General features: G+C 36.9%; 1 protein-coding gene across 1 annotated transcript in view; it reads right to left on the bottom strand.

Moving 5' to 3' along the window:
* LOC131803484 (uncharacterized) overlaps positions 1-5,419 on the bottom strand; it is a 31,841-nt gene extending 26,422 nt beyond the window's left edge. The window contains exon 1 of the mRNA XM_059124844.1: positions 152-5,419. Within this exon, the coding sequence (XP_058980827.1) occupies positions 152-5,419 (5,268 nt within the window). The remainder of the gene's footprint in view (positions 1-151) is intronic.
* Between the last annotated feature and the right edge of the window lie 16,294 nt (positions 5,420-21,713).

Below are 21,713 nucleotides of genomic sequence, written 5' to 3'. Positions count from 1 at the left end.
GAAGAGGTTCCTTTTCCTTTTTCCATAAAGGAGCTAATCTGGTTATAGCTCTTTTAATTTCGCCGTTTTGTGTCTTTACGTCGACTACACGAACGGCTCCATCGTTGCCCTTATATGTTCGGGTTATTCTGCCTAGCGGCCACTGCATTACAGGCATGTTATCTTCCTTAATAATGACCAATTGACCAGGTTCCACGTTTGGAGATGGTGTACTCCATTTCCTTCTTTCTTGCAGAGTATTTAAGTACTCCGTGGACCAACGTTTCCAAAACTCATGCCTAATTTGAGATACGACCTTCCATCTGCTTGTCAATGATGTTGACGATTGGTTCGCTGATGGGTCAACCTGTGCCGTTAACGGTTCTCCCACAAGAAAATGACCAGGTGTTAATGCAGCTAGATCATTTGGATCGTCAGAAATAGGAGTCAACGGTCGGGAATTCAGGATTGCTTCTATTTCAATAACAACTGTTTCCAACTCTTCGTGGGTTAATGATGCACTATTAGTGGTGCGAAGCAACAGTTGCTTGGCTGACTTCACCGCGGCTTCCCATAAGCCACCAAAATGTGGTGCTCTTGGGGGAATAAACTGGAAATCGATCCCTTCTCTTGAGCACGTCTCCGCTATTATTTCTTTGCCTTTCTCCCCAAAGACAGCCTTATTGAATTCATCGAGCTGATTTTTAGCACCTACAAAGTTAGTCGCGTTGTCTGAATATAGGGTTTGACATTTTCCTCGCCGAGAGATAAATCTCTTCAATGCTCCAATGAATGCTTCCGTTGTTAGGTCTGTAACTACTTCCAAATGTACAGCCTTTGTTGCGAAGCAGACAAAGACAGCGATGTAAACCTTGTGTGGTCTCTTGCCTCGTATTTTGTAGTGGACCCATAACGGTCCGCAATAGTCAACGCCGGAGACAATAAACGGCCTTGCTGGTGTGACTCTGCTCGGTGGGAGATTTCCCATGATTTGGTTGTATAACTTTGGCTTCGCCCGGGTGCACCTTACGCAATTTTGCACAATGTTGCGAGCCATAGCCTTCCCCTTGATTATCCAATATTTTTGTCTTGATGTTGCCAGTAATAGTTGTGAGCCACAGTGGCTATTCTCTAAATGGATCATGCTAAGAATGAGTTTCACAATTGGATCGTTGTATGGTAACAACATCGGGTGTTTTGTGTCGTATGCTAAGGTTGCCTCTTCCAACCTGCCACCGACTCTAAGTATTCCTCTGTCATCAAGAAACGGAGTTAAACTATGTATGGAGCTTGATTTGTCCAATGCTCCATGTTTCCTCAATTGCTGAATTTCTTTCGCAAAATCTGCCACCTGTACGGTCTTGACTATTAGTTGCATCGCCTGATTCAACTCCATAGGTGTCAATACATCGGTCGAACTTCCATGCTTGCGTCCCTTTATCCTTTCTGAAAATCGCAGGACATAACCGACAATACGTTGTAATCGTCTAAATGAACCCTTGTGGTTGATTCCATAGATCATATCCTGTAACCCACTCTGTGAGGCAATTGCTGATACTGTAGATTTTGTCTTGAATTCAAGATCGGATTGATTTTCTCTATTCTTTGAGAAGGGCCCCGGCCAGAGAGATTCATTTCCATGTAGATACGTGGGTCCATAAAACCACATCAGACATCCCGACAGACGATCTGGTTTCATACCTCTGGATATATAATCGGCAGGATTATCCTTCGTCCCCACATGTCGCCATTGAGTGTTTATCGATCTGCCTTGTATATTTTTTACTTTGTTGGCAACGAACGTCTTTAGAGCTGATGGTTCTGAATTGATCCAGTACAATGTAATCTCTGAGTCTGACCAATAAATAGTCCTTAGATCTTCGTAACCCAATTCGGCTTTGACCTTAGCAGTAAGTTTTGTTCCCAATTCAGCGGCACAAAGCTCTAACCGTGGCAGCGTGATCTCCTTTATTGGTGCTATTTTTGATTTTGAACAAAGAAGTCTGACTATATGCCTGCCGTCTGGCAGCATAGCTCGAAGATACACCACAGCACCATATGCCTTTTCTGACGCGTCCACGAAAGTATGTATCTCAATTTTTGTTGGTTTCTCTCCATCAAACATGTGTCTGGGTAACCTGAAATCATTTAACATCTTCAGACCTTCTCGGAACGATAGCCAATATGCTGCCCTTTCTGCTGGCAGTTCCTCGTCCCAGCCAAGTTTATTCTTCCACAGTTGCTGAATAAAGATCTTAGCTGCTGACACCACAGGACCCGCAATTCCTAAGGGGTCAAACAATCTTGCCAAATCAGATGTGACCTTCCGCTTGGTGACCTTGGTGCATTCGTTCACATCACTCTTCAAACAAAATCGGTCTGCTTGAGGAATCCATGTTAATCCCAAAACCTTGGTTGATGATTTGTCAAAATTGAGATCTACTTCTCTATCTTCTGGAGGAATTCCATGCAGCAGTTTTAAGTGGTTAGCACACCATTTTCGTAGTCTAAATCCAGCTTCCAGTAGTAACATATTAACTTGTTTCTGCATCTCAATTGCCGTTGTTAAACTGTCAGACCCGCACATGCAATCGTCAACGTAAAAATTCTTTTGCAATACCATCGCCCCCAATGGATATCTTTGTATGTTCGTATCTGCTAGCCTTTTCAGACATCTTGTAGCAAGATATGGGGCACACGTCGTACCATATGTTAACGTATTCAACATGTAATGTTCGAGTTCCTTGTCTGGAGTGTTTCTCCATACGATTAGTTGATATTTGCGATCTCTTTTGTCGACTAGCACTTGTCTGTACATCTTTTCAATGTCTGTTGTAAACACAACTCTCGGCAGTCTAAACCGCAACAGCATTCCAAACAGATCTCCTTGAACCCTGGGACCTGAATGCAAAATATCATTGAGTGACCATCCAGATGATGACTTGCAAGACGCATCGAACACAACCCTCAGTTTTGTTGTGCTGCTATTTGGGCGTAGGACACAATGATGCGGGATATAGTAATGATTACCACGCACCTCTCTTGATTGTATTTTCGTCATATGTCCCCGATCCTCATACTCCTTCATAAATTTAGCATACTGCTCGTGAAGACTTGCATCCTTAGATAAGCGACGTTCCAACGCAAAGAATCTTGATGCTGCAATATTCAAGGATTCAGAAATTTTCTCAGGGCCGTCTGCAAACGGTAATCGCACCACAAACCGACCATTCTCATTCACTGTTGTATTTTGGTTGAAGTGATTTTCACACTGTTCCTCTGCTATTGTCAAGTTCTGGTCTTCACAAACATCGTCTTGTTCCCAGAACATTTTTAATAAATCTTCTAAAGCATGTTCATCTTCTCCGAAAACGGCGCATGTCACAGTTTCTGATTCAGCCTGAACTCTTCCACTAGCAATCCATCCTAGTTTTGAGTTCTTCAATATAGGAAGCTCTTTGGACATTCGAAGTTCTTGTGAGAGAATCAGGTTGAAGTAGAACTCTGCTCCAAGTAGTACGTCAATCCTGGTCGTTTGATAAAAATAGGGATCTGCTAGTTTTATGTTTTCTGGAATAGGCCATGATGTGATGTCGATCTCAGTGCTTGGTTGGGGTGGCACTATATTTGGTAACACAAAGGCTTCTAGGCGTGTTCTGAATTTGCTGGTGAGTGACTTAAGCTCCACGTTGACCCTGTGGTTTGCGGTTCTTGATCTACCTCCAACACCTTCGATACAGAGAGATGTTTGAATGGGTTCGATACCCAACCTCTGCACTAGTCGCTCTGACACCAGATTAATTTGTGAACCGGAATCCAGAATCGCCTTAAACTCATAGCTTCTTCCATTATTTGCCTTGATCGCAACACGTGCGGTTGCAAGAAGTACGTATGATTGGGATCTATTCGCCGATGCTACTGTTGGCGGCTGTTGAACCGACAAATCTGCTGACTTGTTCTCTACTTGTGGCCTCGTTGAAAAATGCAAAAGTGTATTGTGTTTTTGTTGACACTTCCTGCACTTCCCACTTGTACACGTTTTTGCCTGATGGTCATCCTTGAAGCAATTTAGACACATCTTGTGTCTAGCAACCCATTTCTGTCTTTCGGGCACTGTCATTGCCAAGAACTGTTTGCAGTAATATAGGGGGTGGTCACCTTTGCACATGTGACATCTACGGATCGTGGTGGAAGCAGTCGTTGCTGACGGTTTGCTCTTCTGAATCCCATTGACAGCTTCTAATGATTCGAAACGACTCCTCAAACATTTCATGAAATGATCCATCGTTTGGAGTTCTTTCGAATCTACAATCGACTGCTCATACAACACATGAGTAGTCTTGTCCATCCTCTTTGTTAGGATGTGGATTAAGAGTGGATCCCATTCCTTTGGCCTTACTCCAAGACCCTCCAATGCCAATAACGATTCATGAAGACTATCATGAAAGTCCTTCACTGATCTGCTATCGCCAGACATGTTGGGCAGGTTTAGCATTCTCTCAAGTATAGTTGACACTTGAGCTCTCTTGTTATTGTACCTGTCTTGGAGTGTCTTCCAGGCAATGTCGTAATTCGCCTCGGTCAACTCGAGGTGCCTTATGAGTTTCTCGGCTTCTCCAGTCACGTTGGCCTTGAGATACCACATTTTTTGCACTTGTGGCAAGGCTTGCTCGTTGATCATTTTCCCAAAAATGTCAGCAAACGTCTGCCACTTCGAATAATCCCCATTAAATTGAGGGATTGTAATTTTTGGCAGATTAACTTGATTTGCCAAGTTTCCGCCTGATCTCTGCTGAGACGACGAATGATCGACCTGTGTTAGCGTCGATATTTTTTCTTTGAACTTTAACGTCTCTTCCTCTAAGAGAACGTAGGCTGATGCATCGTACCCCACCAACGTTGGGTCATCAAAGTCCTCGAACATTTTGAAGTGGATATCTTCCACGTGTGTCCACAGTTTTTCAATTGCAGCCACTGTCTGACAGGGAGCAGCTTGGCCTGAATTGCCCCTTATTAACGTTTGTATGGACTGCATTAGAGCCCTCTGACGTCTCACTAATGCAGTCACGCTGCTGGTTGCAGTAAACTGGCCTGATTGTTTTTGCACCCCCTCCCTTGTTGCGGGAAGCGGTTTCTGAGGCATTTGTTCTTTGCCCCTTTTGATGTCTGCCTCGATGTTGTCGATTGCAGCTCTGTACTCTTCACCAATGACTTGGTATTCGTTATTGGTGATATGGAGATGTGACTCTGCCGCAGGATCTGCACGAATTTTGTTTTCATTGCGATCGATCTCTGCCCAGAGTGCTTCCATTTCCTTGAGCTTTTTGCTGTAGAACTCCACCGTTCTTCTTTCCAATGGAGCCTTTTTTACGTTCGCAATTGCCTTCCTCAACTCGGCAATTGCTGCTTGTTGTTGCTCGATTACTGTAGCTAGATCCATACTGTATCCGCCTTACGGTGATTAGCTATCAGTTGACTCAGATTCTTGATGTAGGTACTGGCTTCTTCTCCAGATGTTTCTGGCTCTTAGATGGTGCTACTAGTTGTACGTAACTAGCTCCTTTCACAAATAAATATTTCAAATTCCTTACCACTGGTGGGGGGAAATTCGAAATTTATGAGTGAATCAAGTAATCCTTGTCAGGATCACGTCGGGGTCACCAAAAAATGTTTATTAATATTAATTAAAGCAGATATACACAACACTTGAATTGTGTAACCTTGGTATGTTTACAATTTCTTGTAATCTACCAAGAAAATTTATTTTTGCTTTCTATTTATACATTTTTGAATTCATTAAAACTAGCATTTAAAGTTAACTAAGCAATAAATTACTTCAGCCAATAACCCATGCAATGTGAAACCAATCGAGGTGTTTCTTTATTTAGGCTATTGGCCTGCATAAGGCAAACAATAATTATATAGGTCAGTTATATGCTGACATAGAATAAAATAATGATAAAAACAAAATTAAAAATGTGTTAGTAAAATATGTTCTTTTGAACAGATAGCATAACATAAAACATTCTATTTCAATCCAAGCAAGTATACAGAATACACATTTTGAAAATTCGTATTAAACGGGAGAAAATAACATTACCTTTTCAATAATATGAAGCTACCACTAAGAGGTATTGTTTATGTTGGCCTTCAACATCCCGAGTCCAGTCAATGACGGATGCTGATTGACACAACTGGCATTTCCTCAGCAACTTCCCTCGGGGCTCTCTCTCAATGTAGATGTAGTAGTAGACATCGACAAAGATCCTCGGCTATCGCCGCGATCCTCTGTGATTGCATGAACCACGGCGTTCACTTGTCGAACAGTAGTTGAAGTGTACACTTCTCGCGCTCTAACAACTTCGTATATTCATACTAACCAGGCCTCTGTCGCCAACGTAATTTTGTGGTATTAAAAAAGAGAAATACACAAATAAGGAATGAAACTGTTTAGAATTTATTACTAATAATCTCCTGTGTTTCCTTGTTTTGTATTTTCTCACTTTCACCGCAATCAGCACACACGCGAATCACCTGCACCTCTCACCATCACATAATAACTCTCGGGAGTTATCATTGTTGTTACTGCTGTCTGCCATTCCTCCACTCCCCTGAGTTAAACATTTGTTCGCATCGAACCGCATAGAAGCCATTTGCCTGTTGCTTATCGTTTCTCCCTTTTATTTGCATGGAGATTACTAGGACCATCTTTCATCATTATAATCACCAACTAACAATCAGGTACGTAAATTCAGATTCTTTCTAAAGTGAACTACCCGCGGTCGTTAGTGCATACGAGTTTAAGTTTTTTTTTTTTTCCAAGTAACAGCACTGGTCGATTTTCCATCACCCTTCGCGTGTGTTTTACTGGGATGGAAACTTGGAACACACCAATATTGTCATAACATCGATGCCAACAAGTCTTAACCGTCTATTGAGTTGTTTATATTTCCCTTGTTGTTGTACCCCTTAAACCGCACTAGTAACAAAATTCACCTAATTATCGTTTGGTTATATCTCTCTTATCTCCACCAACCAAACATACTTGGTCTTCTTATTTCCCTTTTTCTCCTGTCTAACAACACTCCTGACAGTTCGTCTATTTGTCGTTTGGTTATTTTGTTATCCTCACCAACCAAACATAATAGTGTTTGTTGTGAATCACCTTCATTTTTCTAAACATCGATCGATTCTCACTTGAGAACTTACATTGCAAAGTATTACAACAACAGTACCCATTCCACGCGCCCTATTTAGCGTCGGTTTGATATTTTGCTGAAACACCAACAAATTGTTTTGATCTCCAACTCTCATTGTTGGATCGTTCGTGGCGTCGCTTGTTGTGTGGGTGCGTAGCTGCTTATGCATATTTATTTCTCTGCCGACGTTGCTTGTGTTTTATTTCTCTTTGTGCGATATCCGTTGTTGGTTTTCGATAATATTTGGAAGATTAATAAGTCGCAGGGGTGTTTGTGTAGTTTTTGGACAAATTCACCCTACATTCGGTATTAACTAGATACCTCTTTATAGAAGCATAATCGTGAAGAACTTGTAACTTTAGTAATTTAGTCATTGTTTGCTTAATTATTTATAACGTTTTGTCATAATTTAAACATTTTCGTAGGGTTTTATTACTTTTGGTAGATACGCTCTACTTTCAGCATATATTGCAAATTATTAATAATTCACCATAATAATACAAATTTGGAAAAATTATAGAATTTTGTGGTATTAATAGTAATTTCCATTACAAAATTTTACTCGCATATTGGTTACTCGTTTTAAACTAGACATTTGTGAGCACTCTCACCCCACTGTTTACAAATAGCACCCGACATTTGGAAGTAGTATCCCTCAACCAGAAGGAGTTTTTCTTAAATGTCCTTCATTTCAGTTGTGGTTTAAATAAAATGTCTTACGCTTTGTTTATTTTCTCGCATATTTTCACCCTTACAGTCAAATTAAAAAAGATTTTCTGTGACAATTCTCATTTCCATTAAGCTATAGCTACATTTCCTAAAAATCCTTCCTATTTCCGCTTATCGAATCAAGGTGCAAAATGTCAATAAGTCCAATTGTTCGCTTTAATCTAGCCGCTGGCATGGTTCTCAGTTGTGTAGGATCCTTTGAGTCTATTAACAAATCCACGTATACTGTCTACAATCTCGAAATTGGTAGTTCAGAGTTTCGGGAAATCTTACCTCACGATATCCGAGACTGCACAGCAGAACAATATTAATGTCGTTGAGGATAAATATCATAATTCTGTTATTGCATATAATCGGTGTTTGAATACAATTACTCGGCATCTTGATCGCCTAAAATCCCCAGTTTCTGAAAATCTCCAATCTGATGTAGCTCCTCCACTTGCGGCCTAAGTATATACAAATACTTGTTATTTGAGGCTTTCTTAACAAGTTTCAAAATAAATTGTAGTTATTCTTAACAAAACTGACAAAAATATAACAATTTAATAGAAACAATTTTTTCGGTATTTTTTTTTCGTAAAAATGGTTATTTTATTTTGCAAAATACATTTCGTTCGTTCCCACGCCTTTTTTTATTTCGTTCGTTCCCACGCCTCTCACACCCGCCCCTGCCGACCGAGGGGGCCACCTCCCTATACGTAGAGAGCGCGTACACACCACAGTCCGGAATAAGGCGGGTTAGCAATGGTTTCGCACCGGCTAAAGAAACTTCATCAGCCAGTAAATAAAATAACAAAAACAACAGACACACACAGATTAGTAAACAAAGTTAACAAGGTACAGATTTTACAATTACTCGGCATCTTGATCGCCTAAAATCCCCAGTTTCTGAAAATCTCCAATCTGATGTAGCTCCTCCACTTGCACTGACTCCTCCACATTCTGGTAGTCTAATTGCACCTAGTGCACCGTTTAATAGTCCTTCGTTTGCGTCACCTTCTAGGCTACTTTCGGACAATTCCGTCCATCCGGTTGCTGTGCAGTAGCCTGTTCCAATCGTTTATGCTTCCACAGAAACTCTCGCCACTAATAGTTGTTTGAATCCTCCCTTCGACAAACATAGTCTCCCTTTGCCATTAATTTCGAAGTCTTTGCTTGCGATTTTGTATCTTGGCCCACATTTTGGGATATTTTCACTTTGGACGTCTCTGTTATTATTGTTTCGATATTGTTTCGATATTTTCACTTACCAGCCGTTGTTTCCCTTTAGCGTCGAAAGCTTTGTCGGATGCTTATGACAACAAGATTATTCTGGTGAACAAGCATCTTAAGAATTTGTTCAATCTCCCCTTTTTATACCCTCCACCATACTATGGAGGGTATATTAACCCTTTCGCTCCATTGTATCCATATGGATACATTGAACTTTAAACTCATCTTGGAATTTCGGAATCGATGTTTTGGCCTAAGTATATACAAATACTTGTTATTTGAGGCTTTCTTAACAAGTTTCAAAATAAATTGTAGTTATTCTTAACAAAACTGACAAAAATATAACAATTTAATAGAAACAATTTTTTCGGTATTTTTTTTTCGTAAAAATGGTTATTTTATTTTGCAAAATACATTTCGTTCGTTCCCACGCCTTTTTTTATTTCGTTCGTTCCCACGCCTCTCACACCCGCCCCTGCCGACCGAGGGGGCCACCTCCCTATACGTAGAGAGCGCGTACACACCACAGTCCGGAATAAGGCGGGTTAGCAATGGTTTCGCACCGGCTAAAGAAACTTCATCAGCCAGTAAATAAAATAACAAAAACAACAGACACACACAGATTAGTAAACAAAGTTAACAAGGTACAGATTTTAAAAATTGCTGCTCATTGGCTGTGTCTACTGTACCGCAAAGGGAAATGTAGATCAAGTGCCAGATGATCAAGCAGGTTAGTAATTTATAACAGAATTTCAATCTACTGTTTACAGTTTATGAGTTCTACTAGTTCCGCTTGGGGAGATGTAGATAAGATGCCGTAAAATGAGTTTGGAAAATTAAGACAAAGACATGAAACAATTAACGAATACTCATTAAACAAACAAAATTACATATGTAGAATATAGTTCTTTATTGTATTTAATGGATTACTTAAGCAAATAGTGTTAAATAAACTGTTATAAATAACACAAAGTGACCTCATATGGTTGTTAAGCTCATAGTTAGTTCTCGCAAACGATAATTTTAAGGGTTCAAAATTACGAGTTCTGCGAGAAGGAACATTATGGTATATTTCACCTATAAGAAATAGAGAATCAATGAGACCGCGTACTAATTTAATGATAAATAGTGCTCTTAACATAAGACGTCTTCTTTCAAGTGATGGAAGGTCAATTAACAATAACCGACTCTCATAAGGAGGAAGAGGTTCGGAAACGTTCCAGTTTAAACCACGTAAAGCGAAAATTAAAAACTGAATTTGTACAGATTCAATTTTATCAGAGTAAAATTTATAAAATGGACTCCACAATATACAGCCATATTCTAATACTGGACGCACTAAGCTAACAAATAATCTTTTAGTTACGTAAGGATCATCAAACTCTTTAGACCAGCGCTTGATGAATCCTAGTAAAGATTTCGCTTTATTAACGCAAGAATCAATATGCAAATGAAACCGAAGCTTAGGATCTAATATTACGCCCAAATAAACAAACGAATCAACATTATCCAATTTGTGGGAGCCAATAAAGTAATTAGATAATGAAGGTTGGGATCGAAAGAAAGACAACTTTTTGCATTTTTTTAGATTAAGGGTCATACCATTTGCACTACACCAGTTTACGAGTGAGTATAAATCATATTGCAAAGAGATTTGATCGCTAAGTGAATTTGTGTGAAGAAAAAGCTTCACATCATCAGCGTACATTAAAATTTTGGAAAAAACGAACTACGTTTGGAAGGTCATTAAGGTAAAGAACAAACAGTAATGGGCCCAAGTGACTTCCCTGGGGTACACCTGATGAAACAATGATATTCTTCGAAGAGACATCATTAAAAATAACTCTTTGTGTACGATTATGTAAGTAGGAGGATATCCAGTTTAAGAGTGATGTTGGGAAACCCATTAAGTCTAGTTTTTGAAGCAAGAGTTTATGAACTACCGTATCAAAAGCTTTGCTGAAATCAGTGTAAATAACGTCAGTCTGTTGCTTATTCACAAAACCTTTTTGAACATGACAAGCAAATTCTAATAGATTAGTAATTGTAGATCTACCTTTCATGAAACCGTGTTGACAAGGTGAAATTATGCTTTTTATGTAGTGTAATATTCTTCGTGATACCAAAAGTTCGAAGAGTTTAGGAATGGCGCTTAATTTAGCGATACATCTATAATTACTGATGACACTCCTATTTCCTGATTTATGCAGGGGAATAACAAAACTCGATCGCCAAAAGCATGGGAAATATCCTTTAGATAGGGAGAAATTAAACATTTTAGTGAGAGGTACAGAAATTTCACTAGCACAAGATTTTAAAATGTACGTTGGAACGCCGTCAGGGCCTGGAGAGAATGAGGAGCGTAGTGTTCTTAACCCATAGAAAACTTCGTCATCCGTCAGTATAATACGGGGAAAATGATTTAATTTCTCAATATTATAGCTGTAAGAACCATTAAAAGTATTCTGGGTATAAGAAGATTGAAAGAACTCAGCAAATAAATTAGAAATCACTAAGTTGTCAGAAGATTCACCACTGCCAAGTTTCATACTGCTGGGAAATTTATGTGCTTTCTTTTTGGAATTTACAAATTTAAAAAAGTTTTTGGGATTATGTAGCAAATTTTCTTTCATTTTTATTAAATATTGGAAATAACATTTGCAGTTTTCAGAGTTGTATCTACTCCTAGCGGAAGAATACTTTGAATAGTTCAGTGCAGTATTCGACGTTTTAAATTTTTTGAATAATCTGCTTTTTAAATTACGTAAACGTCTCAGTGAAGGGGTAAACCAAGCAGGACCCTGATCTAAATTTTGTTTTGCTATAGGTACAGAGCTAGATAATGCAAAATTAAGTTGCTCATAAAATTTTGAGACACATAAGTCAATGTCATCACTTAGATGCCATACAGTGTTAGATAAAATAGAGGGCAGTTTAATAAGGTCTGTTTTCCCAAAGTTACGCCTATCAATAGAAGCATTAACATACATGCATAAATACCAATATTATTTTTTCTACAACTTAACATTTATAAAGAGCAACGTTTATTATATCTTTCGCCATTTATAATTTTTGATTTTAAAACAAAGGAAAGCTCTGCCGATTTTTTAAAATTGTATGTATCCATATGGATACAAACGAGAGTTGTGGTAGTAACCATTATCCACGCAAATCATTTTGCGTTTGATGTTGATACGATACAGACGTTATTTTTCTGCACCCATACAATATTAAAACATAAAAAATGGCAAACAGGCTTATAAATTCTGAAATTGAAAAAATTTTAACCAATTTTGATGATTCGGATATTTCGGATAAATCGGAAAAATCTGAACTTATAAACAACTTGTACAATGCTTTTGAAAATAATAACAGCTTTTTAGTAGAAGAACTTTCAAGAGAAGGTCCATATGAAATTATCTTACAAGATATCAATGTTGATAACGACAACGATGCAGGCGATGGAATTATTGATATCGAGGAACGTCTTGCAGCAGAAGTAACCGTTCAAGAGAGTCCAATAATTTCCGAAACTCCACGTGTTCCGCATAAAAAGGCTGCACAATTTCGCTGAAAAAAAGATAATTTGGTTAACCAAGATACTTCTTTTTCTGAAACATATCCAAAAAAAATATGAAATCGCCTGTCGAGTATTTCTCGGAGTACTTTACAGAAAACTTCCTTCAACAAATAGTACATTCAACAAACCATACATCAATGGCTAAATGTGGAAAGTCTCTAAATTTATCAAAGGATGAACTAATAAATTTTATAGCTCTAGAAATACTGATGGAAAATGGGCACCGTAATACCATCATTCCCAGAAAATATGAGCAAAAATAGATTTCATTCTTTGCGAAATAATTTAAAGTTTACAGTAGACCAACCAGCAGACGACAAGCTCTTTAAGGTTCGTCCTATAATAAATATGTTCACAAAAAAGTCTTATCATATTCCAAAAGATGAAAATCTTTGTGTGGATGAAATGATGGTCCCTTTTAAGGGAAGAACTTCATTGAGATAGCATATGCCCAAAAAACTCATCAAATGGGGAATGAAAATATTTTGCTTTTGCAGTTCAAAGGGTATAGTTTATGATTTTGAGATATATCAGGGAAAAGGAACAATACTTTCAGGCGAAGGGATAGGTTTTTGTTCTGATATTGTAATTCATCTTGTAAAAACTGTTCCAGAGGAAAAGAATCATAAACTATATTTTGATAATTATTTTACGTCCTTAATTTGTCATTATATTTACGGCATAAAGGAATTTGGGCTACTGGTACTATAAGAGGAAATAGAGTCGGCAAAGTTGAATTAAAATCTGAAAAGGATTTGAAAAAAGAAGGACGTGGTAGTTTTGACTACCGAGTAGAAAGAACAGATAATATTTTTCTTCTTCGATGGCTTGATTGAGGAATTGTGCAACTCGTGTCATCAATTCATGGCCATGAGCCCGTTAATAAAGTGTCCCGATTTTGTGTTGAAAAAAAGAAAAGTATTAATGTAACACAACCACACATTTTATCAGAGTACAACAATAATATGGGAGGAGTAGATGAAATGGATTTTCTTCTTTCGTTGTATACAATTTCGATTAGAACTGGAAAGTGGACTCTAAAAATATTCGACCACTTTATTGATTTGGTTGTATGTAACTCGTGGTTAGAATATAGAATGAACCACGAGAAAAATAATATGAAAAATCAGCATGTGGACTTACTGTGCTTTCGAAATGATATTGCTGATGACCTTTTAGCTCGATCAAAGCAGCAGGCAAGTTCTCGTGGGCGTGGACGCCCAACATTATGCCAAAATGAAGAATCTTCAACTAACGCAATGACCCTCAAGAGGAAACGTCAAGCCACACCTTCCAATTTTTTCCAATATGACGGTTATCAGCATTGGCCAGAACACATGACGAATAAAGGTAGATGTAAAGTCGAAGGATGTAAAGGACAAACACGATTTAAATGTTCAAAGTGCAATATTTTCCTGTGCATTCCCAATGGATCGAGAAACTGCTTTAAGGAATACCATCATGTGAAGTGAATATTTTTTTATTTTCAGATTATACTTTATATATTAAATATGGATTAATAATTTATTTTGTGTTATTTTATTGTAATGATATGAATTATATTTTTACATGTTTTAGTTTCTACATAAAGCAAAATTTGCTCTTAATCAAAAAATTACTTTTGTATTTCAAAACTACTAACAAAAATAAAATTTCAATAATTAAATAAAATAACATACCAGCATTTTTATTTACCACTCAGTACTTTTGTATCCATATGGATACATTCTGAAAAACACATTTAGGATTAAAATTTTTAAAATGTAAGTATTGATTGTTATTTACACAGCAAATAATAGTAGAAATCCAAAAAATTCGATTTTTTTAGCCACCCAGTAAAAACTTGTAGCGAAAGGGTTAACTTTGTCATTCCGTTTGTAACTCCTCGAAATACTCATGTCAGACCCAAAAAAGTATATATATTCTTGATCAGCGTACAATTCTAAGTCGATTTAGCAAAGTCCGTCTGTCTGTCTGTTGTAATCACGATATCTTTCGAATGAGTTGAGATAGATGGCTAAAATTTTGCACACATGTTTATTTTTCCTGTAAGCAGGTTAAGTTTGTAATGTATAACAGTACCTCTCTATATTCGGTATTTTGATGATTTTAGGGACATTATTCAACGGAATTGTTTCAATTTTGGTATTTGAATTTCCAAATGGATACTACACCCTAAGATATAAAATTGTCTGTGAAAGTCCACGTCTTCGTATAGCCCCCATATAACGGTACCTCCCGATATTCGGAATTTTGATGATTTTAGCGACCTTTTTCCCGGAAGTAATTTAAAATTTGGTATTTGAAGTTCAAAATGGATACAACACCCTAAGACAGAAAATTGTCTGTGCAGGTGCTAGTCTTCGTATAGCCCCCATATAATGGTACCTCCCGATATTCGGTGTTTTGATGATTTTAAATTGGTATTTGTAGTTTGTAATGAATACTACAGTCTAAGATAGAAAATTGTCTGTGTAAGTCCATGTCTTCGTATAGCCCCCATATAACGGTACCTCCCGATATTCGGTGTTTTGATGATTTTAACGACATTATTCACGGAAATTGTTTCAAATTTGGTATTTGAAGTTCATTGTAGGAACTACATTCTGCGACAGAAAATTGTCTGTGCGGGACCAGGTCTTCTTATAGGCACCATATATAAGTACCTCCCTATATTCGGTATTTTGATGATTTTAGCGACATTATTCACCGGAATTGTTTCAAACTTGGTATTTTAAGTTCGTAATGAATACTACAGTCCAAGATAGAAAATTGTCTGTGCACGTCCATGTCTTCGCATAGCCCCCATATAACGGTACCTCCCGATATTCGGTATTTTGATGATTTTAACGACATTATTCACGGGAATTGTTTCAAATTTGGTATTTAAAGTTCAAAATATATACTACACCCTAAGACAGAAAATTGTCTATGCTGGTCCAGGTCTTCGCATAGCTCCAATATAAAGGCCCCTACTTATATACGATATTTTGATGATTTTAGCAACATTATTCACCGTTTATTTCAAGTTTCGAATTTGAATATGGTAATGGCTTATGGCAAACAATGCCTATGTATGTCCACGTCGTATAGACCCCAATATAACGGATATGTTAAGTATTTTTAAAATTTTAACAAAATTTTTATAGTCGCTTCACCTAACTGCTTGACTAAGTCATTTTCGAGTGTTCCACCTACAAATTCTTTCAAATTTAAGCACTTAGCTCACCCGACCAACAAAGTATTATCAAACTGTGCGCTTTCTCCTCGGTCTAACAATTCATTGCCGAGCACCTCTTATCTGTTTGTCGTAACCAGAGCCCCTCTGCCACGTTTTCTTAGACTTCCTTTTAAGGAAAAATTCTCCATTGTAAAGAGGAATAATCTTTGCATTAATTGTCTGTGTACCGGACATTTCGTTAAAAACTGTATTAGCAAATATTGTTGCAATTCGTGCAAAGAAGACAAAGACTAGATCCTTAGATTCTGTGTCTCCTTATACCATTACAGAATGTGCTTTTATGGAACAGCAGTCGTCAACATTGTCCATAATAAGAAATCATATACTGCTCGTGTCCTCTATCGCCACCCCAAATTACAAAGGATTTGGATGTATTAGAAAAGAGAAATACACAAATAAAGAATAAAACTATTTAGAATTTATTGCTAATAATTTCTTGGGTCCCCTTGCTTTATATTTCTCCCTTTCATCGCATTCACCACACACGCGAATCACCCTCACATAATAACTCCGGGGAGTTCACATTGTTGTTGCCTCTGTCTGTCAATTCTCCACTCCCCTGAGTTAAACAGGTATTGTTCTAAATTTTTTGTAGATATATTTATTTATATTGCATAAAACGTTTGTTGAAATACCGAAAATCCGTTTCAAAAATGTCTCAAAATATAGAAAGAAAAATCTAAACATTTTATTATCTGCCAAAATCTACTTAAAAAAACCTGAGAAGAACCGATTAGTATGCGGAGTTGGCTGAATATTTTTGAGTTTCAAATGTATCTTGTTTAGATATAATGAAGCTAGTTTTATTTTTACTAAATATATTGGCATTTAAATGTACAACCTGTGTTTGCATTCATGCACGGCATCCCGACGGCATTTTGGTTTTGTAAAAAAGATGGGCTTAATCCCATAATTGTGGATTTTATTGTTGTTGACGAGATAGAAAAGGACCCGACAAAAACTTTAGTTAATACATTCAAAATTTCATAAATTTTAAATAGTTGAATAATTGTCCACTATCGTAGAAACAATAATCTAGCCCCAGACCAGCAAAAACTGCATTATTTCTAAAAATAAATAAGTAAACAAGCTGTAAGTTCGGCCAAGCAGAACTTTGATTACCACCATTTGGAAAAAATTTGGCAATTTTCAAAAAATTAAATCTACCAAAAATTCCTTTATAATAATCATATAGCCATTTATCATAAGCCATTACAATATACAAATGCGAAACTTGAAAAAAATCGGCGAATAATGTAGCTAAAATCATCAAAATACAGAATATAGGGAGGTACCTGTACGTGGGGACTATACCACGTACTTGTAGGCTGTAGTATCAAATACGAACTACACATAACAAATTTGAAACCGTTCCGGTGAGTTATGTCGCTAAAATCATCAAAATACCGAATGTCGGGTGGTGCCGTTATATGGGGATATACGAAGACCTGGACCTTTTGGAGTCTAAAATGTATATTTCGAGGTGTTACAAACGGAATGTCAAACTTAATATACCTTCATTCTATGGTGTTGGGTATAAAAATCCTAAAACAAAACTTGGGAGAAAAGATCGAGTCTTATTCAGGAACGCAGTAGGTTAATAGAACATTTGATAACATAACATAAAACTTTCAATTTAAATCTAAGCAAGTTTGCGGAAACACATTTTGAAAATTCGTATTAAACGGGAGATATGAAGTGACCACGATGAGGTATTGTTCTACATTTGTGTACTATTCATTTATATTGCACAAAAAGTTTTCTGAAATTCCGAAAATGTGTTTTAAAAACGACTCAAAAAGTACAAAGCTAAATCAAACATGTTACTATCCGCCAAAATCTACTTCAAAAACTGTGTAAAGCTTCGAAATATGTCAATCTCCCAATCTTACAGACCTGAGATGAATCGATCATAATTTGGTATGCAGAGTTTTCTCAATATTTTTGAGTTTCAAATGTATCTAGTTTAGATATAATAAAGCTAATTTTATTGTTAATAATTCTCTTGGGATTTAAATGTATAATTTCTATGCTTATGCCTTTGTTAAGTGATATATTTATATATGGCTCAAGGTACATATTTTCTTACGAGATCCCGATTGTTTCCACTGATCTGAATATCCATAATTGTGGATTCTTTTGTTGTTGACGATATAGAAGAGGAGTCGACGAAAATTTTACTTAATACGTTCAAAACTTAATATAATTTAAAAAGTTGTTTAAACCTTCACTTTCGTAGAACAAGAAAGCAGCCCCAGACCAACAAAAACTCCATTATTTCCGACAATAAGCAAATAAACAAGCTGTAGTTTAGGCCGGGCCGAGCTTTGAATACCCTCCACCATTTGAAACGAATTTGGCAATTTTCAATTAAAATCAGTTAAAAATTCTGTTAAAATCTTAAGAATACCGAATGTAGTCGTATATTAGGGTCTATACGACGACGTGGACCTGCATACGCAACCTTTGTCATCAGCCTGCACAGACAATTGTCTGGCGTAGGCTGTAGTATCTATAACGAACTTCAAATACAAAATTTAATATAATTCCGGTAAATAATGTCGCTAAAATCATCAAAATACCGTATATCGGGGGTACCCTTATATGGGGGCTATTCGAAGACTAGCACCTGCACAGACAATTTTCTGTCATAGGCTGCAGTATGCATTGCGAACTTCAAATACTAAATGTCAAACAATTCCGGTGAATAATGTCGCTGAAATCATCAAAATACCGAATATCGGGAGGAACCGTTATTTGGAGGCTATACGTAGACATGGACCTGCATAGACTATTGCCTGTCATAGGCTGTAGTATGCTTTACGAACTTCAAATACAAAATTTCAAACAATTCCGGTGAATAATGTCGCTAAATTATCAAAATACCGAGTATCGGGAGGTACCGTTATATGGGGGCTATACGAAGACTAACACCTGCACAGACAATTTTCTGTCTTAGGCTGTAGTAGCCGTTACGAACTTAAAATGTATTCAAGTGTATTCAGTGGGAACTTCAAATATCAAATTTGAAACAATTCCGGTGAATAATGTCGCTGAAATCATCAAAATACAGAATATCGGGAGGTACTGTTATATGGGGGTTATACGAAGGCGTGGACCTGTGCAGTCAATTTTCTGTATTAGGCGGTAGTATACCTTTGGAACTTGGGGCTATACGATAACAATTTTCTGTCTTAGGATGTAGAATCCATTACTAATTTCAAATACCGAACTTGAAACAATTCTAGTGAATAATATTGCTAAATTCATCAAAATACCGAATATCGGGAGGTACCGTTATATGGGGGCTAAATGAAAACGTGGACCTACATGGCCCATTTACAAACATAACCGGCATACTGGCAAAATAAACGTGTCTTCAAAATTTTAGCTTTCTATATCGATTCGTTCTAAAGATAGCGTGATTAAAACCAGACAGACGGACATCGCTAAATCGACATAAAATTTTACGCTGATCAAGAATATATATACATGGTTGGGTCTTACATGAGTATTTCGAGGAGTTACAAACGGAATGACAAAGTTAATATATCTTCCATAGTATGGTGGAGGGTATAAAAATTAAACATGTTAATATCCCCAAAATCTATGTAAAAATGAGCAAAGAATTGAAACATGTCAATCTCCCAATCTTTCCATACTGAGAAGATTCGATCAAAATTTGGTATGCAGAGTTGTCTCAACATTTTTGAGTTTCAAATGTATCAAGTTAAGACATAATAATAATAATTTTGTTTTTAATAATTATATTGGTATATATATATATATATATATATATATATATATATATATATATATATATATATATATATATATATATACATATATATATATGTATACTTTCTATATTGATATATACTTTCTGTAGTGATATATTTTCTACATCCATTTTATTTATTATATGGCTCAATGTATATATTTTCCTACGATTTCTCGATTGTTTCCACTGATCTGAATATCGGAGATTGCTGGCTCAACCAGTGTTTGCTTTCTTGTATGACATCCTGAAGGCATTTTGGTTTTGCAAAATATATGGGCTTAATCCCACAATTGCGGATTTTATTGTTGTTGACGAAATAGAAGGCGTGGGCGTGAGGAACCGACAAAAACTTTAGTTAATACTTTAAAAATTTCATATAATTCACATAGTTGATTAAATGTTCACTACCGTAGAACAAGAGTCCAGACCGAAAAAAAACCATTATTTTTAACAAGTAAAAAAACATTAAGTTCGGCCGTGCCAAACTTTTAATACCCTCCATCTTAAGGTAAAGGAAACATAAGAATAAATTTGGCAAAAACCATTAAAATGCCGAATGTCGGGAGGAACCGTTACATGGGGGCTATACAAAACGTGGACCTATAATTACACTGACTCGCTACACGAACAGGTACCTGTTATGACCTACAAACACAAATTTTCAGACAAATCCGTGAAAATATGTGGCATAAATCATCAAAATAACCAATATCGGGAGGTACCGTTATATGGGGACTATACCAGAACGTGGACCGATATATCTCATTTTCAATACCAATCATCCTAGACACAACACAAATTGCTCTGCTAAATTTTGGCGCTCTACGTCAAATAATGTCAAATCGTGATTTCAACAGACAGACGGACATCGTTAAATCGACTTAGAATTTTATGCTGATTATGAATATATATACTTTATGGGGTCTACGACGAATATTTAAGGATGTTACAAAATTTATATACCCTACTTTCCAAGATGGAGGGCATAAAAATAAACAAGTAAACAAGCTGTAAGTTCGGCAATGCCGAACTTTGAATGCCCTCCACGATCTGGAACGAATTTGGTAATTTAAAAAAATTAAATCCATCAAAAATTATTCTACAGTATTAATAAAAATAAAGAATCTTGCCATTATATTTAGGTCTGTACGACGACGTGACCTGCATAGGCAACTCGTTATAAGCCATTACAATATTCAAATGCGAAACTTCAAAAAATCGACGAATAATGTCGCTAAGATCATCAAAATACCGAATAACGGAAGGTGCCGTTATATGGAGGCTATACGAAGTCTTGCACCTGCACAGACAATTTTCTGTCTTAGGCTGTAGTATGCATTACGAACTTAAAATGCCAAATTTGAATCAATTCCCGTGAATAATGCCGCTAAACGATCAAAGTAACGAATATTGGGTAATATGGAGCCTATACGAAGACGTGGACCTGCAAAGACAATTTCTGTCTTAGGAGGTAGAACTTAGAACTTCAAGTATCAAATATCGAGTGGTGCCGTTATATTGGGGCTAAACGAAAAAGGGGACCTGCATAGACAATTTTCTGTCGTAGGCTGCAATATCCATTACGAACTTCAAATACCATATTTGAAACAATTCCGGTGAATAATGTCGCTAAAATCATCAAGATACCGAATATCGGGTGGTGCCGTTATATGGGGGTTATACGAAGACGTGTTACTGCTCTGTCAAATTTCTGTATTAGGCTGTAGTATACCTTTGAAATTTCAAATACCAAATTGGAAACAATTCGGGTGAATAATATCACCAAAATACCGAATATCGGAAGTAATTTTTATATGGGGGCTATACGAAGACAATTTTCTGTCTTAGAATGTAGTATCCATCGCTAACTTTAAATACCGAATTTGAAACAATTCCGGTGAATAATGTCGCTTAATTCATCAAAATACCGAATAACGGGAGGTGCCGTTATATGGGGGCTAAATGAAAACGTGGACCTACATGTCCCATTTA

This window comes from Musca domestica, unplaced genomic scaffold, assembly GCF_030504385.1.
Source record: "Musca domestica strain aabys unplaced genomic scaffold, Musca_domestica.polishedcontigs.V.1.1 30, whole genome shotgun sequence".
In the NCBI taxonomy this organism is placed as follows: Eukaryota; Metazoa; Arthropoda; class Insecta; order Diptera; family Muscidae; genus Musca; species Musca domestica.
This window is presented reverse-complemented; position numbering and strand designations above follow the sequence as displayed.